This window comes from Miscanthus floridulus, chromosome 2 (genome assembly GCF_019320115.1).
Source record: "Miscanthus floridulus cultivar M001 chromosome 2, ASM1932011v1, whole genome shotgun sequence".
Lineage (NCBI taxonomy): Eukaryota > Viridiplantae > Streptophyta > Magnoliopsida > Poales > Poaceae > Miscanthus > Miscanthus floridulus.
In genome coordinates this window covers 177,534,284-177,557,880 of record NC_089581.1, presented here as the reverse complement: position 1 = coordinate 177,557,880, position 23,597 = coordinate 177,534,284, and the positions used below count along the sequence as shown (strand labels likewise).

The 23,597-nt window shown below is 42.8% G+C and overlaps 1 protein-coding gene and 1 pseudogene across 1 annotated transcript; one reads left to right on the top strand and one right to left on the bottom strand.

Annotated features, from left to right (window-relative positions):
• Positions 1-1,055: 1,055 nt before the first annotated feature.
• Positions 1,056-9,336, bottom strand: LOC136540820 (uncharacterized; annotated as a pseudogene).
• Positions 9,337-12,287: 2,951 nt separating this feature from the next.
• On the top strand, positions 12,288-21,170 carry LOC136535860 (CASP-like protein 4B1). Its single transcript, XM_066528290.1, has 5 exons — positions 12,288-12,475; positions 13,253-13,425; positions 16,732-18,553; positions 18,660-18,795; positions 20,710-21,170. Exons 3-5 carry the CDS (start codon positions 17,970-17,972, stop codon positions 20,899-20,901), a joined length of 912 nt encoding a protein of 303 aa, XP_066384387.1. The 5' UTR covers positions 12,288-12,475; positions 13,253-13,425; positions 16,732-17,969; the 3' UTR covers positions 20,902-21,170.
• The last annotated feature ends 2,427 nt before the right edge of the window (positions 21,171-23,597 follow it).

The following is a 23,597-nucleotide window of genomic DNA, read 5'->3' as shown; positions in this document are numbered from 1 at the left end:
GCTCACGTAGCTGTTTCTGTTTCCTCCTCTCTATCTTGTGTAAATAGTTATGGACGTAATAGTCATGGTGGTTGTGCACGGTGTGCACCATGGACGTCTGATCCTTGAGTTTTAGCTGAGAGGCAACCCCTTTTGCCTCTCTGATTTTCTCCTCCTGCTAGATTTTTCGCTCTCACTCCCGGTTCAAGCTTTGAAGCTGGTGAGAGTTACCGAATAGGCTGTGAAGGAGAAACAACCAAACAGGGATCAAGATGGGACACTCTTGTTGTACGCTTATTGAAATGGAATGAGTGTTTTGAACTTGAAATCTTCAGTACAAGCATCCATGTTTTGTGTTTGTTCTCAATCATGTTGTGCCAAAACTGGACTACTATATTCATCCAAAACCCAGAAAGAAAAATAATGTTGCAGATCACGTTTAGTTTTGATGATGATCTTATACATAATATGAGATAGGATTTCCTGTCAACGTAGCACGAGGGAGATATATATGAATCCAACTTTCAATCAGGTCTTAATGCAAAGGTTTAATTTGTTTTGAGAGTTTGATAGCAGTTTAAACCACTTTAAAATTATTTAGACAGGAGTAAGGAGGTTCAAACAAATATGTTTCAGAAACAGTTTACATCAAAGGTGGGGACACACTGACGACATTTGTAATGTTGGAAAAGGAGTGCAATTCGACAATGATATAGACGAAACTCATGCGATAACTCAAAAGAAGCAGCAAGTTACGCTTCTACTGTCATTTCAGAACAGAGTTGGCAGGTAAAAAATAGTACTTGCCAAATGAATGGAGGCTAAAAAAATGGACAGTAAACAAGCCTGCAAAAATGATTCAGTTGCTCATGGACAATAGTGGCACTCACCAATACCTTTGCTTCGAAGTTAGTCTGCAATATGTTCCTCATCTCGTCATGTAACTACAAGAATCGATCATCAAAACTATAGAAACACACCAAAATCCTGTGTTAAATCCAGTTGGGACACACACCAAAATCCCCCATATGTAGGTTTACGATTCAAGATGCCGTCAGTTATGAATTATGAACTAATCACCACCATTGATGCACAAACACGCTGCAGTCCCTGAGCGAGGTGAACAGCTCTAGGCACTCGCCATACGTGTTCTGGTACTTGGGCGACCGCTCACCAGGGCAGCACCTCTGCCACCGATTGTAATGGCACTCGAGGAACAGCTCGTCGATGAGGCAGATCGCCCCGGTGTCGAACATGTTAGATTGATCTTCCAGCCAATAAGCCCAACGATCTATTGGGCCTTGGTCACGCGCCCTGATCGGGGGCGCCCAACCCTATATGGTTGGTGGGCCCCCGTCGCACTGCGCTATATAAAGAGGTGGGGGGCCGGCAGCTCGAGGTACGAGGTTCACCGTGAGCCGCAAACCCCACCGACAAACCCTAGACCGATCTAAGAGGGCGCACAGCCAGCGACGGGAAGTTCCACTGACTTCGCCGTCGTCACTGCTACGCCGTCCGTCTGCACTGCATCGACATCCGTGCCACCTCTACTCCACTCGTCGCTGCCCGTGTGCTGCCTCCATCACCGAAGCTGAGATGGCCGGCTCCACGACTCCCTCCGAGGGCTCAGGTTCAACACCACCACCTCTCTCTTTATCTCTCCGATCTTTCCCCTCTGTTCATCCCGTATTCAAAGAAACAAACCCTAGATCTACTGCTAGAGATCCTAAATGAAATTAACAATGGCATCAGAGCCAGCCTATCTAGTACGTGGATCTAGATCAGAAAAAATCCAAAGAAGTTGGTCTGATTTTGAATCGGATCAAGAAAGAGATACCCTAACCCTAACAGAAAGGGGACGGTCATTAGGGGTTTCGGCCGACATAGGGTTCGGTTGAACCCCCTAACCTCAATCCCTTCGGATCTGAGAAAAGATGAAGGTTCGGATGAAGAAAACCTAACCCTAACTCTAGAGAGCAGAGAGCTCGGGAAAAGGAAAGAAAGAACCGATTTCAAATCGAAAAAGCATCCAAAATCAAATCAAAACCCTAACCCTAGCATGAACAGAGAAAGGATGGAGGGGAAGGGATCCTACCCGGGTCCTCTCTCCCGCCGTCGTCACCGCCATGGTGCGGGAATGGGACCACGCCACCTCTGCGCGCGGGACAGGGCCGAGATCCGCCGCGGTCATGGCAACAGGGCACCACCATGCGGCCCCTCGACGGCGGCGTGCTCAGCCTAGGGCGAGCACGCACGCCGGCGAGAGGGCGCTGGGCGGAGCCCCTCCTTTTCTTCTTCCTTGGCCACCGCGGACGGCTGCTGCTGCGGCTGTTCTACGAGCAGCGCTGGTTGAATGAGAGAGAAGGGGAGGCAGAGAAATGTGGCTAGAGTTTTTCGGGTGGGCGCCGGCCGACGGGGTTTTTATCCCTGCGAGATCGACGAACGACCGTCGGATCGCGACGAATGGTGGCGATCAATCGGGCCGGCGATGCGGCCTAGGCGGGCGCGCGCGTCGATCACCTTTGCCGGCCCAGGCCCAGGTTGCAGCCTGGGTGCGGTCGGGCGTCGCGCGAATGATGTGGGCTAGGCCGTTTTGGCTGTTGGACCAACAGAATGGGACTGGCCGAAAAAAGGGGGCCATGCGGCTAGGCCGCTTGGGGCGCGCGCGTTGGGCTCCGCGTGCTGGGCCGCGCGTGCGTTGCTGGGCCGAAATGGCAAAACACAGTGAAATAGAATTAAAAGATTTTTCCAGAAACTTTTGATGCATATTAGATGAATCTGTATTGCATTTTTAATGCAAATTTCTGTACAAAATTTATCCGACGATATTTTTTGTTCAGTAAATAGTAAAGTTGCTTCTGGAAAATAGAATTAAAAAGATTTATTAAAGTTTTCGCTGCGTACTTAAAAATTGTTGTTTTCATTATTAAATTCGAACTAACGGGAGAATTTAATTTTAAAACATAGATAATTTTTACAGTTATTATAATGTTGTTATTATTCTGACCAACGTTGATTAATAGCAATATTATAATATTGATGTTATTATGGTTTTTTGTTATGCATTATTTCTATTTCTGCCCAACGGTGATGTAGATTTAATGTATAAAACAATTGTATGTTTTAATTTTGACCAACGTTAAATTAAGGCATGCAATTGTTGTTGTTATTATTTATGTTCTCACACTATTTGAATTGTGTTTTTAGGAGGATACAACTTGATGAGTTGTATCAAAGAGATCCCCACTCTAAAAGGTGATAACTATATTGAGTGGAAGAAAAAGATATACTTGGCTTTTATTCTCGCTGAGGTGGACTGGGTTGTCGTCACACCGTGTCCCAGAGAACCTGTGGCACCGGTGAAGGAGACAGATGAGACTGATGCTTCATGGCAGAACAGAGAGCAGGACTTTGCTCCCGTAAAGATGTCTTTTGACCTTGAAAACAGAAAGTGGGTCACAGCCAATAAGAAATGCTTGGCTGTGACAAAGAATACAATTGAGTCTGCAATAGTAGGCTCAATTCCAAACTGTGACACAGTCACAGAGTACCTAGAAAGAATAAAGAGTCAGTTCATTGGCTCTTCAAAGACATGCAACCCAGCTGATCAAGCAGCTGGTAACAGAAAAGTACTCTGATGACGGTAGTGGCATTAGAGAGCACATCCTGAGAATGAGTAATCTGGCATCTAAGCTCAAACCAATGGATTTGGCACTCAAGGATGAATTTCTTATTCATTTAATTTTTGCTTCTTTGCCTAAAAAATTTGACACATTTGTTGTTAATTACAACATACAGCCTAAAAAATAGGATTTAGAAAAGCTCATAGCCATGTGTGTGCAGGAGGAGAAAAGAATAAAAGTTTCACAAGGTGGTACTGTCAACTACCTAAAAGATAAGAAAAAGAACTATAATAACAGTTCTTTCTCTAAGTCATCTGGAAAGGATCTCATGTAACAGTCTCAGAACAAGCAATTTCCAGTGGATAAAGATCAGTGTCTCTACTGTAAGAAGACGGGACATTATAAAAAGAATTGTCCTGATTTCCTAAAGATGATAATAAAAAATAAAGGTGAGAACATTATTACGTTCGTAAATGAATCCTTGTATGTAAAGTTTTCAAAATCTACTTGGTGGATTGATTCAGGTGCAACTATTCATATTGCTAATTCATTACAAAGATTCCGTTCGATGAGAACTTTGCAAAGAAGCGAAAGTTTTATTAAAGTCACAAATGGAGTACAAGCAGATGTTGAGGCCGTTGGCGATCTTCCTCTAGAGCTAGCTGATGGCTTCATACTTTTTCTTAGAGATGTTCTTTATGTACCTTCTTTGCAAAGAAACTTGATTAGTGTATCAAAGTTGGATCATGATAGTTATGATTGCTATTTTGGAAATAGCAAATGTCAGATATTGTTTAATAATAAATGTGTTGGTCTTGCCTTCCGACAAGACGAGCTTTATTTGTTATCACTTCGTGAAAATTTGAATTTCGTATGTGATGTGAATGAGAATGTATCATCATCAAACAATGCAAAAAGAAAATGAAAGAGAGCTCACGATGCGTTGTTGAAATTATGGCACTGTCGTTTAGGCCATATTTTGAGGGGGAGAATAAAAATACTAGTTAAGAATGATATTCTTCCTCCATTAGAGCTCTCAGATTTAGAACAATGTAGAGATTGCATAAAAGGAAAGTATATAAAGAAAATTAAGAAAGATATCAAACGAAGCGCAGAAATTTTACAGATTATTCACACAGACATATGTGGTCCTTTTCCTATGAAAAGTATAGATGGTTATGATTTATTCATAACATTCACAGACGATTACTCTCGCTTTGGCTATATTTATCCAATTAAAGAAAGAACAGAAGCGTTGGATAAATTCAAAATATTTAAAGTAGAAGTTGAAAATCAGCATGATTTAAAGATTAAGATAGTCAGGTCTGACCGTGGGGGAGAGTACTACGGTCGGCATACCCCATATGGATAAGTTCCTGGACCTTTTGCAAGGTTCTTACAGGAGAATGGTATAGTCGCCCAGTATTTAATACCGGGCGAACCTTAGCAGAATGGAGTAGCTGAAAGGCGTAACCGTATCCTGATGGATATGGTGCGTAGAATGATAAGTTACTCCACTTTACCGATGAGTTTGTGGATGGAGGCGTTAAAAACCACCATTCATATTCTCAATAGAGTACCAAGTAAGTCGGTGCCCAAAACACCGTATGAGTTGTGGACAGGAAGAGTACCCTCACTTAACCACTTGTGTGTGTGGGGGAGCCCTACTGAGGCTAAAGTTTTTAACCCAAACATTGGGAAGCTAGATCCCAAAATAGTGAGTTGCCATTTCATTGGCTACCCAGAAAAGTCAAAAGGTTTTCGTTTCTACTGTCCTAACAGATATACAAAGTTTGTGGAAACGAGACACGCTGCTTCCTAGATGATGAAATGATTAGGAGGAGCATGGTAGCTCGAGAAATTGACCTTGAAGAGAAGCGGGTGTATGCACCCCTTCGATTATTCATGAGCTATTTTTCTCACTACCTGCTGTTACTGCACCGACAATACAAGATACTGTGGTGCCAGCACCTGTTGTTATCCCGCCTGTGGCAACAATGAATGATGATGAGGAACCTATTCCTCAGGATCCTATAGAAACTATTGCCACACATGAGGGGGAGCAACAATAGCCTCAAACAGAAAATGTGCCAAATGAGAAGGCCCCTAGAAGGTCTCAAAGAGTTAGAAAATCAGCTATTCCTGCTGATTATGAAGTATACAACACTGAAGAATTTTAAATGGAGGATGATCCCACCTTATTTGAAGAAGCCATGAAAAGTGATCATTCATCAAAATGGCTTGAGGCCATGGAAGATGAGATAAGATCAATGAATGCAAATAAAGTTTGGGATTTGGAGATAATTCCTAAATGAGCCAAAACAGTAGGCTATAAATAGGTCTACAAAACAAAACTTGACTCTTAAGGGAATATAGAGAGATATAAAGCCCAACTTGTGGGAAAAGGCTTTACACAAAGAGAAGAGATTGATTACAATGAGACCTTTTCTCTAGTCTCATGTAAGGATTCCTTCAGAATCATAATGGCATTAGTGACATATTACGATTTAGAATTACATCAGATGGATGTAAAGACGACATTTCTCAACGGAGACTTAGAAGAAAATGTTTACATGGCGCAACCGAAAGGTTTTGTCATGGAAGGAAAAGAACATTTGGGATGCCACCTAAAGAAATCCATTTATGGATTAAAACAAGCTTCAAGACAGTGGTACTTGAAGTTTGATCAGACAATAAAGAATTTTGGGTTTAAAGATAATGTTGAGGACAATTGTCTCTATGCAAAGTTTAAGAATGAGAAGTTTATCTTTCTTGTCCTGTATGTGGATGATATCTTACTTGCTAGTAGTGATGTCAGTCTACTATTGGAAACAAAAAAGTTTTTGTTCTCAAAATTTAATATGAAAGATCTTGGTGAAGCTTTATTCGTTCTAGGGATCGAGATTCACCAAGATAGAAGTAAAGGGGTATTAGGACTATCACAAAAGGCATACATAGAAAAAGTATTAAAGAAATTCAGTATGCACAAATGTAGTCCCTCACCTGCTCCTATAGTCAAGGGCGACAGATATGGGGATTTTCAATGCCCTAGGAACCAATATGAGATCGATCAAATGAAAGTGGTTCCATATGCTTCAGCTGTCGGAAGCTTGCAATATGCTCAAGTGTGTACGCGCCCTGACTTGGCATTTGTTACCAGATTACTTGGTAGATTCCAGAGCAATTTTGGAATAGAACACTGGAAATTGATAAAGAAAGTCTTGCGTTATTTGCAAGGAACGAAAGGCCTCATGATGATGTATAGAAGATCTGATTCACTCCATATAGTGGGATATTCAGATTCTGATTACGCGGGAGATAATAGAAAATCCACTTCTGGATATGTGTTCACTCTCGCAGGGGGAGCTATTTCATAGAAAAGCTTAAAGCAAACCGTCACTACATCGTCCACAATGTATGCTAAGTTTGTAGCATATTATGAGGCAACAGGACAGGTGAACTGGCTAAAGAAGTTCATACCCGGTTTGAAGGTGGTTGACGACATCAATAGGCCACTGAAGTTATACTACGATAATAATCCAGCAGTACAGTATGCTCACAACAATAGGTCAAGTGGTGCTGCCAAACACATTGACATAAAGTATTATGTTGTAAAGGATAAAGTCCAGGATCAAATGATAAGTCTTGAGCATATAAGTACCGAAAAGATGCTCGTAGATCCGCTTACAAAAGGCTTACCACCCAATGTGTTCAGAGAACATGTAGCCGGCATGGGTTTAAGGGAAAGCCTATGATTCCTGGACTATAAAGGGCCCAAAAGTTAAAGTAACTATTTCATATCAGAGACGTGCATTGTAACTGTTAAATCTATCGGCGATTGACCGTGACGATGAAACATGTTCTATGCATCATCTATGAAGAAATGAGTAAGGATAAAAGGATTGAAGTTTAAAGTTTAAAGATAAAAGTAATAGTGAGATCAAGGGAGAGAATGTTAGATTGATCTCCCAGCCAATAAGCCCAACGATCTATTAGGCCTTGGTCACGTGCCCTGATTGGGGGCGTCCAACCCTATATGGTTGGTGGGTCCCCATTGCACTGAGCTATATAAAGAGGTGGGGGGCCAGTGGCTTGAGGTACGAGGTTCATCGTGAGCCGCAAACCCCACCGACAAACCTTAGACCGATCTAAGAGGGCGCGCAGCCAGCAACGAGAAGCTCCACTGACTTCGCCGTCGTCACTACTACGCCATCCGTCTACACTGCATCGACATCCATGCCACCTCTACTCCACCCGTCGCTGCCCGTGTGCTGCCTCCATCACTGAAGCTGAGATGGCCGGCTCCGCGACTCCCTCTAAGGGCTTAGGTTCAACACCAACACCTCTCTCTTTATCTCTCCGATCTTTCCCCTCTGTTCATCCCGTATTCAAAGAAACGAACCCTAGATCTACTGCTAGAGATCCTAAATGAAATTAACAGAACATCCTCGGTATGAGGTCGAACTCGGTGCCCTCCACGTCCATCTTCATCACCATGAAGTCCTGTTCCGACACCGTCTGCTTCAGCCACTCGGCGAGGTCGAATGTCGGGATGCGCCGCAACTCGCCTGACGACACCCCGTTGGTCGCCCCGGCCGTGGTCCTGATGCTTCCCATGCCATGGCCGTTCGGCTTTCTGGCGTTACTGTTGGCGCCCTTCTTCTTGCCGGCCGGGCCATCGTTGATCTTGAACATGAGCGTCTCATTCCGGACCTAGGTGGCGTAGGGCAGCAAGTTGACGCCTTTCTTGATGGCGTACTCTGCATGGAACGTAGGGTCGGCCTCAACGGCGAAGACCTTGAAGGTGTGGTTCTGCTCCGATGCTAGAGCCGTGGCTCCAGGTGCCCACGTCGACGTACACGTACCGGCGCTTGAAGTTGATGTCGGTGAGCGCTGGCAGGTACTTGATGTTCCTCTTCAGCGAGATCCATGGCTTCACCGGCTCTTCTTGGATCAGCGGCTCGGTGAGGTCGATGATTCAGTGCTGGTGGTCGCGATACGTGTAGTTGCTCCTAGGATTGTTGCCGTTGAGGGAGGAGGAGGACGTGCTGCTGGTGGTGGTGGAGGAAATGCCTGCATGCTTCCAGAAGACCAGCTCCCGGAGGGTGGAGCCGTTGGTCTCGCACGATTGGAGTAATCCGAGGGACGGGAAAAGAGCCTGGAGGGACCGGAGGCTATAGGCGTCGCTGGCGCCGGACGTGAGGACAACGAGGTGGCCGTCCGGCTTCATAATCTGTGCCGCCTCGGTGGCGAGGTCGGCCTGGCATTTGGAGGAGTCTAGGGCGCGTCCAGCGAAGATGAAGTCGACAGAGGAGTCCGAGAACAGGAGTTGGTGGTCGCTTCCGGTTACGGAGAGGGGCGGGGACCGCTTCTTGGCGACTGCGACGACACCGAACACGCCGAGCTCTCGTAGCGCCATCGCCTACTGGGCACCACCGAGGCAGACGGCGTGGGAGGACGCGGAGAGCATGCCGTCCGCGAGGTGTCTTCGGAGGACGGCGGCATGGTGGTCTACCGCTTGTCTCCATTCGCGGCTACGCCACGCGTCCGGTGACCTGACGGCCGCCTGGGCGTGAGTCCTCCTCCCGGCCACGGTGGCCCGAACGGCGGGGTCTGCTGCCCTTCCGCCACCGCCCACGATGGCGAATTCCACCCATAGGAGACAGAGCCCGAGCGCGCCGATGGCGAGGAGCATAATGGCGCGTGGGAGTGCCACCCGCCCCGTCGGGTTCATGCCACACCGCGTCTTGCGCGTTAGGCAGACGACGACCAATTAGGCCTGATTTCAGCGGAAGCAGGGTCAATTACGCGAGGAGGGGCGATTCAACGGGAGCAGAAGCGATCGGCGGTGCGGCTGTCGAAGACGATGAGGCATACGAGCTTGGGATACTGGAGGACGGGAGAGGCGTATGTGCAAAGTGCCATGTCGAAATGGCAAATGGGTGGGTTGTGATCTTATTTGCGGGCTGCATTGTTTGCTGCTTCCATGGGAACCAGAGCTTGAAGACGCGGAACTAAAGAGAGGAGAAGATCGGTTAGCTCTGCGGTAGTGAAAGCGATAATTCTGAACCGCTCTATATTGTGAAGTTTGGATGTTGAAGGATCCATTAGGCCTACAATGCAAAGATGCCTGAAGGCCCTGAACAGACCCTTGAAAAACAGAGGATAATTTGTTTTTTCTATAAGAGTCTTAATCTACAATGGAGTAAATTAATTTCTGATGCTAATCTAGGCTATAACTGTTAATTTTCATACTTAGGGCCTGTTTGGCAGGGCTCTGGCTCCTCTAAAAATGGCTCCGACTCTGGCTCCTTTGAAGGAGCTGAAGTCATTCTGGAAAGCGTTTGGCAAAACGGCTCCTTCGCACTAGACGACGTGAACCCACAGCAATGAGCCGCGCGAAGCTCATTTTTGAGGCTTCTCCTGTGCAGGCAAAAAATGGCTCCGGCTCTTGACCGGCTCTCCATGCGAAGCCCTTTCCAAAACAAGCGTTTAGCACAGCTTCTACAGAAGCCGGAGCTGAAGCCTCTGCAGGAGCCCTGCCAAAGAGGCTCTTAATTAAGCAAAGGCGCCCAACGGTTTAACTAGGCCCTGTTTGGGTCCTAAACTTTTGACGACTTTAACTTTTAATTTAACTTTTAAGGTTCTAAACAAAAAGTCTAAAGTTCTCTCTAAAATTTAGCCAGCCCCATGAAAACTTTAAGCTTCATGATAAATGAGCTAAAATTATCTAAAATTTTAGTCCTCAACTTTAACTAACTAAACTTTAGAAAAAATAAAATCTAAATAAGCCCTTAGCAGCGGGCGCAACAAGCGCTCTATCAACCTCCACCGTGGCAAAAACTGCATGCAAGCCTGTACTGCCCTTAGTGAATTAGCAGGGTAATTAGCTAATCTATTAGAGCATTTCTAAGAGTCTTCTTAAACTCACTCATTAAATTATTATTTTGGAGAGCTATTTAAATAAAAATCGTTCTTTATATCATTCCATTCTCCAATCTTGTGCGCACTTTGGATAGCCTCCAGAGAGCCAACATCACTCTTCGTCTTTGACTAGCGAGAAGTCTGAATAAAGAATGGAAGCACTTGAAGAATTTTTTTTCATCAAATCTCTATCCCTGTCAAGAAGAAAGGATATAGATATGTTCTTGAAGTTGCTCTTAGTTAACTAATACTTCATCTGTTCTAAATTATAAGTCGCTTTGACTTTTTTGGTACGTCGAATTTGTTGTGTATCTAGATATAACGTATGTCTAGATACATAGCAAATTCGATGTACCAAAAAAGTCAAAACGACTTATAATTTAAAACGGATGAAGTAGTTTTTTTACTAAGAGGACAATTAGCTTCGAGATGGTGGTTAATAATTTTTATTAGCTATACTACCTCTATTCTCAAATAAAATTAATTTTAGAGTTGTCTTAAATTATACTTTTTTATATTTGAATAAATTTAAAAGAAATGTGACAAGATTTATAATATTATTACTATTAGTATCATTAGATACATAACAAACTATATTTTTTAATATATTCCTACCACGTAATGTTTTGGGGTAGTCTTCTTTGACTGAGAAATCAAAGAGGCTTGTCGGTTCGGCCAAGAAACAGTCGCACATATTTTTATTTAGAAAAAAGTCAAAATTACCTTCCTCAACTTTTGCAAAAGTTTGTTTCTCCTTCTTGAACTTTAAAACAGGGTAAAACACCTCCCTGAACTTTTAAAACCATTCATTTTACCTCCCTGACCGGTTATAAGCGGTTTTCAAATGTGGTTTTGTCTTTTTCTTTTTTATTTATTTCGGTTGAATCTTTGAAAAACTATAGTAAATCACATAAAAAATATAACATGGAAAATCCAATTTTGTTGGACTCCACGTGGATAGATCTACATAGTGAACGTATAATATAGTATGCTTTAGTATAAATCTTTTGTTGTAGCTTTAGATATATGTTTTTCTACAATTAGTTCATAGCTACAGTTCTATGGTCCAATTATGGTGACATTTTTATGATGGGATAATTATTGCATCTTGAACTATAGTAAAAATTTTATACTCATTAGATCATGTATAGCTTAGTTATAGATTTATTTAGATGTATGTTTGTTAAAAAGTATTTATAAGTTATACATGATCCAATGAGTATAAAATTTTTACAATAGTTCAAACATATAATAATTAGTCCACTATAAAAATGTTACTACAATTGAACTATAGAAATTGCACCTATGAATTAAGTATTTAAAAGTATAAATCTAAAGCCACAGTAAACCATTTGTACTAAAGCATACCATATTATATGTTCATTGTGTAGATCTACTCATGTGGAGTCCAATAAAATTTGATTTTTTATTTTATGATTTTTCTGTGATTTACTATGAATTTTTAAAGATTTAGCCAAAATAAATAAAAAAGATAAAGTCACCTTTGAAAACCTTTTATAACCACTTAGGGAGGTAAAACGAACCGTTTTTAAGTTCAGGGAGGTGGTTTATACTTTTAGAGTTTAATGTGGAAAAATAGACTTTCGCAAAAAGTAAAAAAAAAAAGGTAACGTGAACTTCCTTTTCATTTCCCATTGGGTGGACCAAAAGTGGCCCAAGTTTGCTGGGCTGACAAACACACATAGCCCGACGTCTGGCTGGGCTCGTTGATTTATACAATCGGCCTCCACTCCACAGACTCTTGCGCGCTGCGGTTCCCCTCCATCGATTCTTCTCCTTTCCAGGACTCCGCGGCGGCTCAACTTCTCCTGCACATGGCGTCGGCGGCGATCCTCCGGTCCGTCGCCCGCTCGCTCCGGCTCCGGCAGCCCCTGGAGCAGCGGTGCCTGATGGAGCGAAGATTCCTGAGCAGTTCCGTGCCCACAGAGGTAACCGATCCTCTCTTCCCGCTTCCTCTTCCCCTTGGTGCTTGACTGGTTAGGGCATGTAAAGTTGGGCGACTTGACTTGAACGCCATTGATTGCTGGATTAGGGCCAGGAATTGCGAGTCTAATTGTGTGTTGTGTTGATCTGTGGAACGCTGCGATCTTGTCTACAGAAAGTTCGTTCTTTTGGGGGCTTGACTAGTTTGCTGTACTTGGATTCGTCTGAAGTTGTCGAAGTTCTTTATTCGAATTTAATTGTACGTTAGCTTCTTGTTGTCTTACTCTTCCGCCATTGCTGCCCATTGAGTTAGGTTTGGGTTTAAGGTTAGGGTTAGGTTTGTCTGGGTCCATCGTAGAGGAAGGGAGGCTGGGGCTTGGAGGTGATGTCTAGGTCTTGAATTAACATCATATCCTTTCTTCATCTGTGATCAATTGCAAACCAAATTAGATACTATGAAACTCTTGTCTTTATTAAAACTTGATGGGTGTAATGACATAGATGAATACATGATTATAAGGTCTTGAACAGGCACAAGTGTGGAACCAGAATGTGCAAGTGCTTGACCTTGATCATTTGAAGTGAAGATTTTGTGAAACTCTTGATTTTTTAAACAATAGAAATCGCTAGATGGGTATAAAGGTGAAGAGAATGACGGCTGTTCCGGTTTATGAAACTTAACCAGAATAATTTGTATTCTGAAACTGAGGGATTGCATACCAAAACATGGCGGTCGTCGTTCACTGAATTTTGACACAAATCCATTCTTTGTACGTCTGCAGAGATATCCCTCCTCAGGTACTCATTCAAGAGAAGCTATGGAACAGAAAAGTCGCATCAGCGGGAAGGAAGATGTGTATGAACGACTGTTAATGAAGATCGATAAGGTTTCTGAGGGATTGGATGAACACTACCGTCTGCTTAAGCAGCTTGAGGTTCAGATGGAAGAAAGCAGGTAAGCACAGTCAACATGTATGCTAACTTAGTTTTTTTTTTTGGTTTCCCTAACCATTATTCTTTTAACCTATATCCTGTCAGTACCTGCCGCTTTGATACTATTTGTCCTTTATAAGTATGTACAAGGCTGACTGTCTTTGGAGGGTTACTGTCGGGGGGGGGGGGGGGGGGGGGTAATGTGTGATGCAAAACTCTGTTCCTATGTTTACCTGTATGAACTTTCAGTTTCTTTTAGTACAAGTAGGGTGATGCAGTGCCTCAGATGTTTGATGGCATAAAACAATTTGTGATCTGTGCCTCATCAATCACATTGTGCTGATTGCTGAACGTGATCAGGATTCATTGGAAAGTTGGCCACACACCAAAATGTGGTATGGATTTATGGGGCTGTGTGTATGGGTTACAACCCTTTTTGTGAAGGAGTTAAGCAATGACACCAAGCTGTGTTCTCCAAATATCCAAATACGACCAGGTTTGGTCTTGAACCCCTGGAATTTTGTTAGTGCTTAGTGATAGCCACGTGTGTTTCTTTGCCAGTGCTTGTCCATTTGATGAATTTGCATCAGTTTCTTCTTTTGTAAAGGACATAAATGTTGGAGGTTATGTACATGGATTTCAGAAAATTGAAGCATGAGTCAAAAGGAACTGCCAAAACATTGAGGTTCAAGCCCTTTTTTTTCATGTGAGATTGGTCCGCAGGAACCCAACCCATATGACTTTTTGACAATTATTAAGGATAGAATCTTGCAGAATTTCTGCAAAATTCTTTATCCAATGGGCACCGAATAAATTGTCTAGAGTTCTTATTTTTTTGCTAAAAGTATTTAGGGACTGTCATCATATAGATCTCCGAGGAACTGGGAAACTGGGGAGTTGGAGCTGTGATTTAACTCAATATTCAAATGCAAGTAGGGTGTGAATCAAGGCACAATCGCTCACGTTCTCCCCCCTTGGTTTCCTGATTCAGTCCAAAGACTTCACGAAAATGCCACTGCCAATGATGATAGAACCACGCAGCAACACATTTGTGTGTATACAGACAAATCATGTTTTAAGACCTGGATATTACAATGATCTTTCTAAATCAATTATGAGACCTAGATTATATAGCAGCGACTTTGTGTGGATCATTTAGACTTGTCATCAGAAGTTGGTTGGCCACTTAAGCTTTGATTATGCTTCCTGTTTGAAATGATCACTGTAGGTGTGTACATAACGTTGGAGCTGTGTACTGGTGTTTGCCTATTGTTGTACCTTGTTTCAGACTTTCAGATGACTGTAATTTCTTGAAGGTGTACTGTCCTACATATCGTCCGGACTAATTATATAACCTAAGCAGCATAAGGCTATTCTCTTGAAAAAATAGCAAGAACTATGGAGCTTAGAGGTGGATGTGATAGCGCTTTGGTGGAAAGGCAGTGGGATTGGTTATTCTGAACTTGAACTCTGTAGGAGTGTAGAAGGGATACACCTGTACAACAGGTGTTTTTGAAGCCTTGCCGGTAATAGGTCTCTACTAATTATAATGTTTTTTTTTTCCAAAAAAATGGTCGCTACTAACAGAGAAAACACATGGTCTTCATAGTTGCCCCCGTACCTGGAGCCTGGGTCCATACAATTTTTCTCCAAATGGATCTCTCTCTATTTCTCTAAGTTTAGAATCAGTAGGCATATAGGAAGAGGACAGAGTAAATCTTCATATGTTCCTCATTGCAGTTGCAGCACATCGGTCTCATGAGGTAGTAGCAACTTCTGCAGGTTCTTCAATTTAGCATGTTTCTGGTGGTCACCAAACATGTAACGTAAACATGTAACGTTAGTTTGGAGGAAGGCGTGATTGCAATTTGTGGAATGTCTCTGAATACAATAGAAAAAAAACTTAGAGATGCATCATTGAGAAAGAAGAAAAATGCGACGCATGAAAGATTCCAGTTCTGAAGCTATTCACAAAGTTTGAATCAGTATCAGCATTCAGGCTTAATAAAATACAGAACAGTGTGTCACCGCAGTCAAGGAGGACGCTAGGTCACCACCGGCGTTGCCTCACGTACTCCCTTAGGTGCGGCTTGCGCCGCGCCCTTCCCACGCAGGTCTTTGGATGCTCATGTATTTATCTTAATTCATATGTGTCGAAGTGTATTGGAGTGGAATTAAATTAAGTTTTATTCCATTCTATTCTAATCCATGTGGATTGAAGTGAATACACATGCATCTAAACAAGACTAAATGTCAGGAGGTGAGGAAAAGGACGACGATTTCCTCTAGACACACGGATGATTCATCATTGCCTATGGAAGACGTGGCTGACGCGATGGGGGACATGCACCGAGGGGGGCATACGTTACTCTTCGAGCACGGTGTGGATGGCACATGTCAAACGCAAACAAGGTTTGAAGCCGGAAGATGTCCCGATGGAGACGAATCCCATGCTCGATTAGGATGTTAGTGTAGAAATTGAAAACGCAAACAGGGTTTGAAGCCGGAAGATGTCCCGATGGAGACGAATCCCATGCTCGATTAGGATGTTAGTGTAGAAATTGAAACACTAGAAAAACCAAACTAAACTCCAAAACGCCCGGGCCTGCAAAGGAAATTATTAGGATGCAGGACCAGAACGAGGAACTCCAAGAGAAATGTGTATATGAGTATATGACTCCATTTCAAAATTTAGAGGAAAAAATGAAAAAAAAACTAGCCTAAAAGCATCTCTAAATGTCTTTCTTGAAGCCGCTCTATAAATTATTATATGAAGTCATTTAAATAGAAATAGTTCTCTATAATTTTTTTCATCATCCAACATTTTCTCTATATGTTGTGCCCATTCACCCACTCTATATCTTTGGCTAGCGAAAAATTCAAAGTAGAGGATGACATTGTTTGGAGATCTACTTAAAAAAGCTGTCAAATAGATTTTTTTTTGATAAAATCTTTATTCCGGTCAGTAAGGAAGGATATGTTCCTAACCCATCCTAAATCTTCTCCGCTCTTCAAAACTCCTGCCTTCGGTCTCTACTCATGGAGATGTAGGCAAGCTCTCCGAATCGCCATTGACTCCACATCTCCTTTGATGTTTTGGGTTTTGTTGCTCTTGGGCTCCAAAAGTACCGAAACACCATGTATATCTTAGCTTAGGGCAATCTAGTTTTTATAGATAGTTTATAGAGAAGAGATAGTGAAACCCATGTAGATCTAAATTTTTCAATGCACAGTTTCCATATTGGTTTTTGTGGAGAAGCAAAATTAGTTGTGACAATTAGCCATGTAACCAAAATGATTCGAATGCCACCACTCTAATGGCTTGCAGATTTTCCACAAAGATCAGCGAAGAAGCTCCCCTCAGATAGGAACTATGAAAATCCTTCAGCTCCCCTAATCTAAAAAAAGTTACGAGGTACAGAGACCTTATTATAAAACAAATTATTTTTTCCGTTTCAAATTAAAAATTATTTTGACTTTTTTAGATACATAAATTTTACTATGCAACTAGATATAGTGTATGTCTTGATGCATAGCAAAACATAAACAATTTATAATTTAGAATGAAAGGGGTATAAATTCTAACATAAAGGCTCAACTCGCTCCATGCTGTAAGTTCCAGCACATGAGCTCTGATAAAGAAACAATAAAGAAAAATAAAAAACACAAACCCAACCAGGGGTAGCGGCTACTCTCTCTATGCTATTGTATTTTGTATATTACAGGTAGGATCATGTTGTTCACTTTTGAAGATACTCCCTCCCGATGATTTGTCTTTTTTGATACATTTTTTTTACTATGCATATAGACATACTTTATATGTGAGTAACAAAAGGTACGTATTAAAAAACCCAAAACATCCTCTAATTTAGAACAAATAGTAGAATGCTTGCAATTCAACAACATTTGCAACTTCAAATATAAATGCTAGGAATAGAGATTTTGATGAAAAACTATTCTCCAACGGCTTTTCTAAATAGTCATCTAAATATAGCCATCTTCGCATGAGATATAGAAAAACTGTTGAAGAGTGAAAATATATAGAAATCGATTTTTATACACGTATCTGTCCAAATGATAATTTAGTGAGTGAGATTTAGAAAGGCTATTAGAGATGCTCTAAGTTACAGCCTTGTACTCATAAATCACAACCCAAGAGAGAAGGACCTTTATCCTTCCCTAATATCAAACTTTAGAAATCACCATGATCTGATGTGGATTTTGTTCTACTTCTTGATCCGGAGCAGTTCAGACTTCAGAAACAAGACTAGCGTCCGCCACTCTCCCAGCGGCAGTACCTTCAGCCTGTGGATTATTTACTGCTGACTGCTTTTGTATGAGAAAAAAACATAGTTCCCAACTGAAAATTTACGATCGTTTACGAGCAAGCGAACAGGCTTATGTCACTAGAGTCCTGACACGTCACATGACAATGGACGCTAACACGCTACAGACAAATCAGCTTTCGAGTTACTGACAAGTGGGCCCGAGTCCTTCGCGGATGGAGATTATTGTATTGAGTTCTGTTCTGGTAATTATTTGGAGCAACCGCCTGATCTGTCTCGAATGACCTCGCTTTGCTTCCGCCTATGTAATGCACAAGTGCCTTCCCGCAATCACACACAAAGCTCCTCTTCGGCTTTTTTTTTTCTCACATCAATTCAACCGAAATTATATTTTTTTAAGTCAGTTTCAGACCAACGAACGGCCAAAGCACCTATAAATAAAGCACTTTTATTTTTAATCTCACAGCCCCCGCTAATATTGTTCCCCTCCCTTCCCCACGCACTCATCCACCACCTCGACGCTGTGCGCCGCAAAGCGATGGCGATGGTCACTACTGACGCCTCCGCCACCACCGCCGCCGCCGAGAAGCCGCAGGACGCCGAGAAGCCAGACTACGCCCCCTACAACGGCGCTTCCACCGCCGCGGATGGCGGCACGGGCGCCCGCGCCCGCCGCGGCGGCGGTGGCGGTGGCCGTGGCGTGGTGGACTCGGTGGTGGCGCGGTGGCGGCGGGAGGACATGCTCGACAAGAGCCCCCTCGCGCTGCATGCCGCGGCCGCCGTCTTCGCCTTCGTCGCGCTCGTGCTCGTCGCGTCCAACCAGCACGGGGACTGGATGCAGTTCGACCGCTACCAGGAGTACAGGTGCGCGAGCGGACGACGGTTGCTGGGGGTTCGTTCGAACTCGGCGTGCTCTTCGATCCGTGTTTATTTATGGCTTATTATTGTTGCGTCTTCTGTTTCTCACTAGGTACCTGCTTGCAATCGCGTCGCTGGCGTTGCTCTACTCGCTGGCGCAGGCGGCGCGGCACGCGCACCGGATGCGCGGCGGCGTCGACCCCGTCTCCTCATCATCTGGGAGGCTTCTGGATTTCGTCGGTGATCAGGCGAGTGATTGCTTCAACTTTTAGTCTGCAGCTATAAATCTTGTGCTGACATGAGTGTTTCGCTCAATCAACAAACGTCCGATGTGTTTCGCGATTTTGGTCGAGATTCCTGCTCAGTGAAGGAAAAGGGAGAAGAACATGAATGGAGGGGGAGGGTAAAATGTGAGTGCAATTTATAAAGTGATATGTAAGAGTAAAGGTTCCAGACTTCCAGTACAGACATTCTACTTCCATGGTGAAGAAACACATCAATTCATCAGTAGTAGCATGTAGTAGAATTCTCTCCAGCAGCTTTTTTTTCCCCATCTGAGCAATACAAGAATGGTGTGACTAAGGCCTCGTTTAAATCCAGGGGGTAAAGTTTTGGGTGTCACATCGGGTGTCATATGGGGGTGTTGCATGGGGTGTTCGGACACTTCACAGAATCCGTCAGTAACCCGCGAGACGAATTTATTAAGCCTAATTAATCCGTCATTAGCACATATGTACTGTAGCACCACCTTGTCAAATCATGGGCAAATTAGGCTTAAAAGATTCGTCTCGCAAATTAGTCGCAAACTGTGCAATTAGTTATTTTTTAGTCTGTATTTAATACTCTATGCATGTGTCCAAACATTCGATGAGATAGAGAGTAAACTTCATGGGAGGAACTAAACAAGGCCTAACTTTGTGAGAAGAGGCACATCACCTTTTACTGTTGGATCAGTCAGATTGGTCTGTGATGCTCCTTTTCGAGGCACACCTTCAACTAGAGAACCTAATACCCCTTTCAGTTTCTTTTTGGAAGAAACTAAGAAAAAGGATTGTGGGCTAGAAGCTCTCAAGTCTCAAGAATGGTCCAATAATGTGGGCAATACTAGTACCAGCGCATGCATTACAGGGCAACAGCAGCAATCATGGTAATGTGGTGCCCAGCATAGGGAGATTGGAGTGGTTGGACCAAACTTTGAAATGAGCTCGAAGTTGGGACTATGTTTTGAATCTTCAGTTGGTTGGAGATAAGTACTGCATGTCAAAAATTTGTTCATGATGCCCAATGGATTATGCTTAAATGCATTGAAATACTCTGGTGTGGAACAATGAAGTTTGAAATGTCTGGGGGACCATGTCCACTTAGCCTGTCCTTGGGGATATGACTGTCTTGGTCCTGCAACTCCTTTGTTAAGTTTTTTTTGGGTGGGAGCCCGGGGGGAGGGGTCAGGTTCTGCAAATAACATGACCATTTACAGTTTCACTTGTTTCTTGCTAGTTTCAAGTTTCATAGCTTTAGTTCTCAAATCTCATGAAAAAAATTCTAATATTTCAATCAGTGGCCCCACTTATTCTAAGGGTTACTTTAAAGTTAGAAGTAGATTTGCTGGAACTTGAATTTACTTTCCAGTGCATACCTAGATTTTGTTAGTCAAACGGAGTTAGAATAATAAGGTTCAAGGGACTTATGTGGCATTACATGAAGTAACCCTTCATGTCATGTGGTGTATTCTTATAACAGTTAAACTGGCTAAACTTTGCTGCTTTTTTACCTCTCTTGGACGTGAGTGTGAGCCTCTTGGCTTTGGTTTGTGTCTTGACTATCAGTTGTGTATCATCTTCGGATGGTAGAGACTGGAACCTCGTTCTGTTATCTAAAAAAACAGTTAAACTGGCTAAGAGGGTTTTGTTTTGTATCAAAGTTCATGTTTATCCCTCTTAGATTCATTGATCAGGACTCAGGAGTTTATCTATTTCATGTCATGATACCATTTCTAGTGCAGCAAGATAACAAGAAAAAAAAATTGGTTGGCTGCAACTTCGTTCTTTCAAGACATTCTTTGTACTGAAACTGATAGTTACAACAATATTCGTTAGACGAAATTGATTGCAATGTTTAAATGATATAACTGAGCTGACAGAGATCTGTGTCGTCGTTTGCAGGTAGTTGCATACTTGCTGATGTCCGCGCTGTCGGCTGCCGTCCCCATCACGAACCGCATGAGATCTGCAGTTGTCAACAACTTCACAGATGCGACCGCTGCAGCAATCAGCATGGCCTTCTTTGCATTTATAGCTCTTGCCTTGTCAGCAGTGGTTTCTGGTTACAAGCTCTCCAAACAAACATACATGTGAATCATCGTTGTAGAAGTAAAACCCATTAGGTGGAATGTTCATTATGGATTGCTAATCCAAAGAAGAGAAGCCTCTGATGCTTCTCTTCAACTTGAAGGTCATCTGTTATGTGCTAAGGTGATTGTTGTTGCTTTCTGTAGCTTCCATGTGTGTACATAGAATTATACGTGGCATTCCTGAATATGATTGTTTTCCATTCTAAGATATTGCTGCCATGATGAGAACATTTAGCTTCTCTCAACATATGCAGAAGTCGAGCTGTATGCTTATTTCAGGGCTCATAATTTTCCTTGATTTGAAAAGTGAAATGTTTGCTATCCTTAGATCTTGTTTGGATGCATATGCATTCACTTCAATCCATGTGCTTTGAAGTGGGTTGGATGGAACTTAACTAAATTCCACCTCAACCCACTCCAACTCCAACACATATAATTGAAGTGAATACATTTACATCCAAACAATGTCTTGTAACATGCAGATGCAGCTGCTACTTTGTTCTGCGTGCATTACTGTCGGAAATCTTCTGGCTAAATTTCTAATTGACATGGTTGATATATTTATTTTATACAAGGTTATCTGATATTTAGCTCCAACTTTTGATTTGAAGTCTGGAGTCTGAACAAGGTGCAGGTGGTCTGGTCTGATGGTTTGATATGGTTCGGATGGATCTAAAACAATATTTTGAACCAAAACCTAATTGATGAATTAGCTGACATATTGAAAAGATTATGGCTCAACATATGCTTGGAAAAGTCTCATTTGGAAATGGAAAAGGTTCTATTTACCTGCCTAGATTATTGTCTATTGTCTGAGTGTAGGTTTCCCTCCAAAATAGTACAGTAAAAGCATTGGCTCTCTTTCGTTCAAAAAAAAAGAGCATTGGCTCTCCTACAATTAGCAAAACCAATTAGTTTTCCTCCCTAGCGCAATCCAATCTGTTTTTGTCTAACATGGTGGTGGTTTTAACTGTGCCCCTACGTTCTTCCTCCTTTCCCTCTCGCTCGGGCATTTCGGCCGACACCACAATTGAAGAAATGCGAGGAAGACGAAGGTCCGTCTGGAGTGAAGAGGAGGCCTGAAGCGAGCAGCGTGTGGGGACGGGGGCACATCGAGGTGCGGATGGAGGGGTCTTTGGCTATGTTCGTTTGACTGTACCTTTTTTTTTTTTTAGCGAACGAACATTTTTTTCTTTCATAATAAATCAGCCAACACTACTTTTTAGCATGGCTTATCAGCCAAACAAACAGGACCTTTATGGAACAAGGGTACTTCGAACAAGGGTACTCCCTCAGTCCATAAAAGAATGCAACTATAGTATCCGTGTAAGTCAATATAGCTCACGTTTGACTAGATTTACAGTAAATAGTATTACTCCATCCGTTTCAAATTCTAAGTCGCTTTAACTTGTTTGATACAAAAAATTTATTATGCATTTAGATATAATAATCTGTCTACATACATAACCAAATGAATGAACAAAAAAAGTCAGAGCGACTAATAATTTGGAATGGAGTGAGTAGCATTTATGTATCCAAATAAATTTACTGTGAAAATATATTATATAACTAATTTAATGATACTTATTTTGTATCATGAATGCTTGTACTTTTTTATATAAGTTTAGTCAAAGTTCAAGCCGTTTAACTCCTCGAAAAATGAAAATTGTATTACGGAGAGAGTAGATTGTACTAGGAAATTTGTTGTTTCATTCCCTATTTTAAAGTGCAATGGTATTTTTATTCTTGCCTTTTTAACTGCATGATTTTATAGGCTTTTACCTATGTGCCATTATAAAAGTTAGTAATTACTTACAAGTCATTAAAAAAGTTGAGCTCTCACAAGTGCCACTACTCTAAACTCTTTTGTCTTTTAAGCCATTCCGTCCGCATTCTGTTGGTTTTTTTTTCCTTTGGTAGTCTTGACATTTGGGACCGGTCAGTGAAAACGACCAAAATACCCTTCTCTCATAACCCTATCCTATGGCTGCTTTCTCTCTCTGCTCGGTGGGGCCAAGCTGTCAGCGACTATGGCACCTTCCTCCTCAAGCTGACGCCGCCTCTTCTCCGCATGACGCGTAGCCTAACCGAGTTCAAAGTCCCAAAGCGTCACGGAGCAGCCACCAGACACGGTCCAGGCCCCGCCGGCACTGTTGAACACGATGGCCACGAAGCGGCGAGACTGCGCGCGCGTGCGCCTCCTGCCTGAGGCAATGCTGCCTCATCTAACGTGCTACACGACGCGCCTGGCCTCTCTGCACCCCTGCTTGCGCCCTGCATGGCCAATGCCAGCCTTGACCGAACCAACAGATGCCCGTGACCACCTTCAACGCTTGGGTACCGACAACACCCCTCCCTTCGACACTCAAATTCACGCCACACTGAGACTCCCGCTTCAATTCCTCGCACCCGTGAGTAGCTAGGGAAGCTAGCTGAGCGCCCAACCCACATAAAGCCATAGCCGTGCTCCGCCACCGCCCAATTTTAGAAAATTTGGGCCTAAAAGGAGGGTGAATAGGCCTTTTCTGAAATTTAATCAACTTATGAAAACAGTTAGAACGCGGAACCTCAGGGTTTGAGCATGGAGGTTCCAGGGCGCGGAGGTTCTGGGACTAAGCGTGGAACCTCCGGGGATCAGAGTATGAAATCGATCTACTGCGGAATTTAACAAATAAAAAATAGATCGAACGTAATACCAGC

Excerpts from the sequence above, each read along its gene's own strand:
- LOC136535860 (XM_066528290.1), top strand. The coding sequence starts at position 17,970 with ATGACCTCGCTTTGCTTCCGCCTATGTAATGCACAAGTGCCTTCCCGC. Across the intron at positions 18,554-18,659 it reads GACCGCTACCAGGAGTACAG|GTACCTGCTTGCAATCGCGT; the intron begins GTGCGCGAGCGG and ends GTTTCTCACTAG. Across the intron at positions 18,796-20,709 it reads TGGATTTCGTCGGTGATCAG|GTAGTTGCATACTTGCTGAT; the intron begins GCGAGTGATTGC and ends CGTCGTTTGCAG.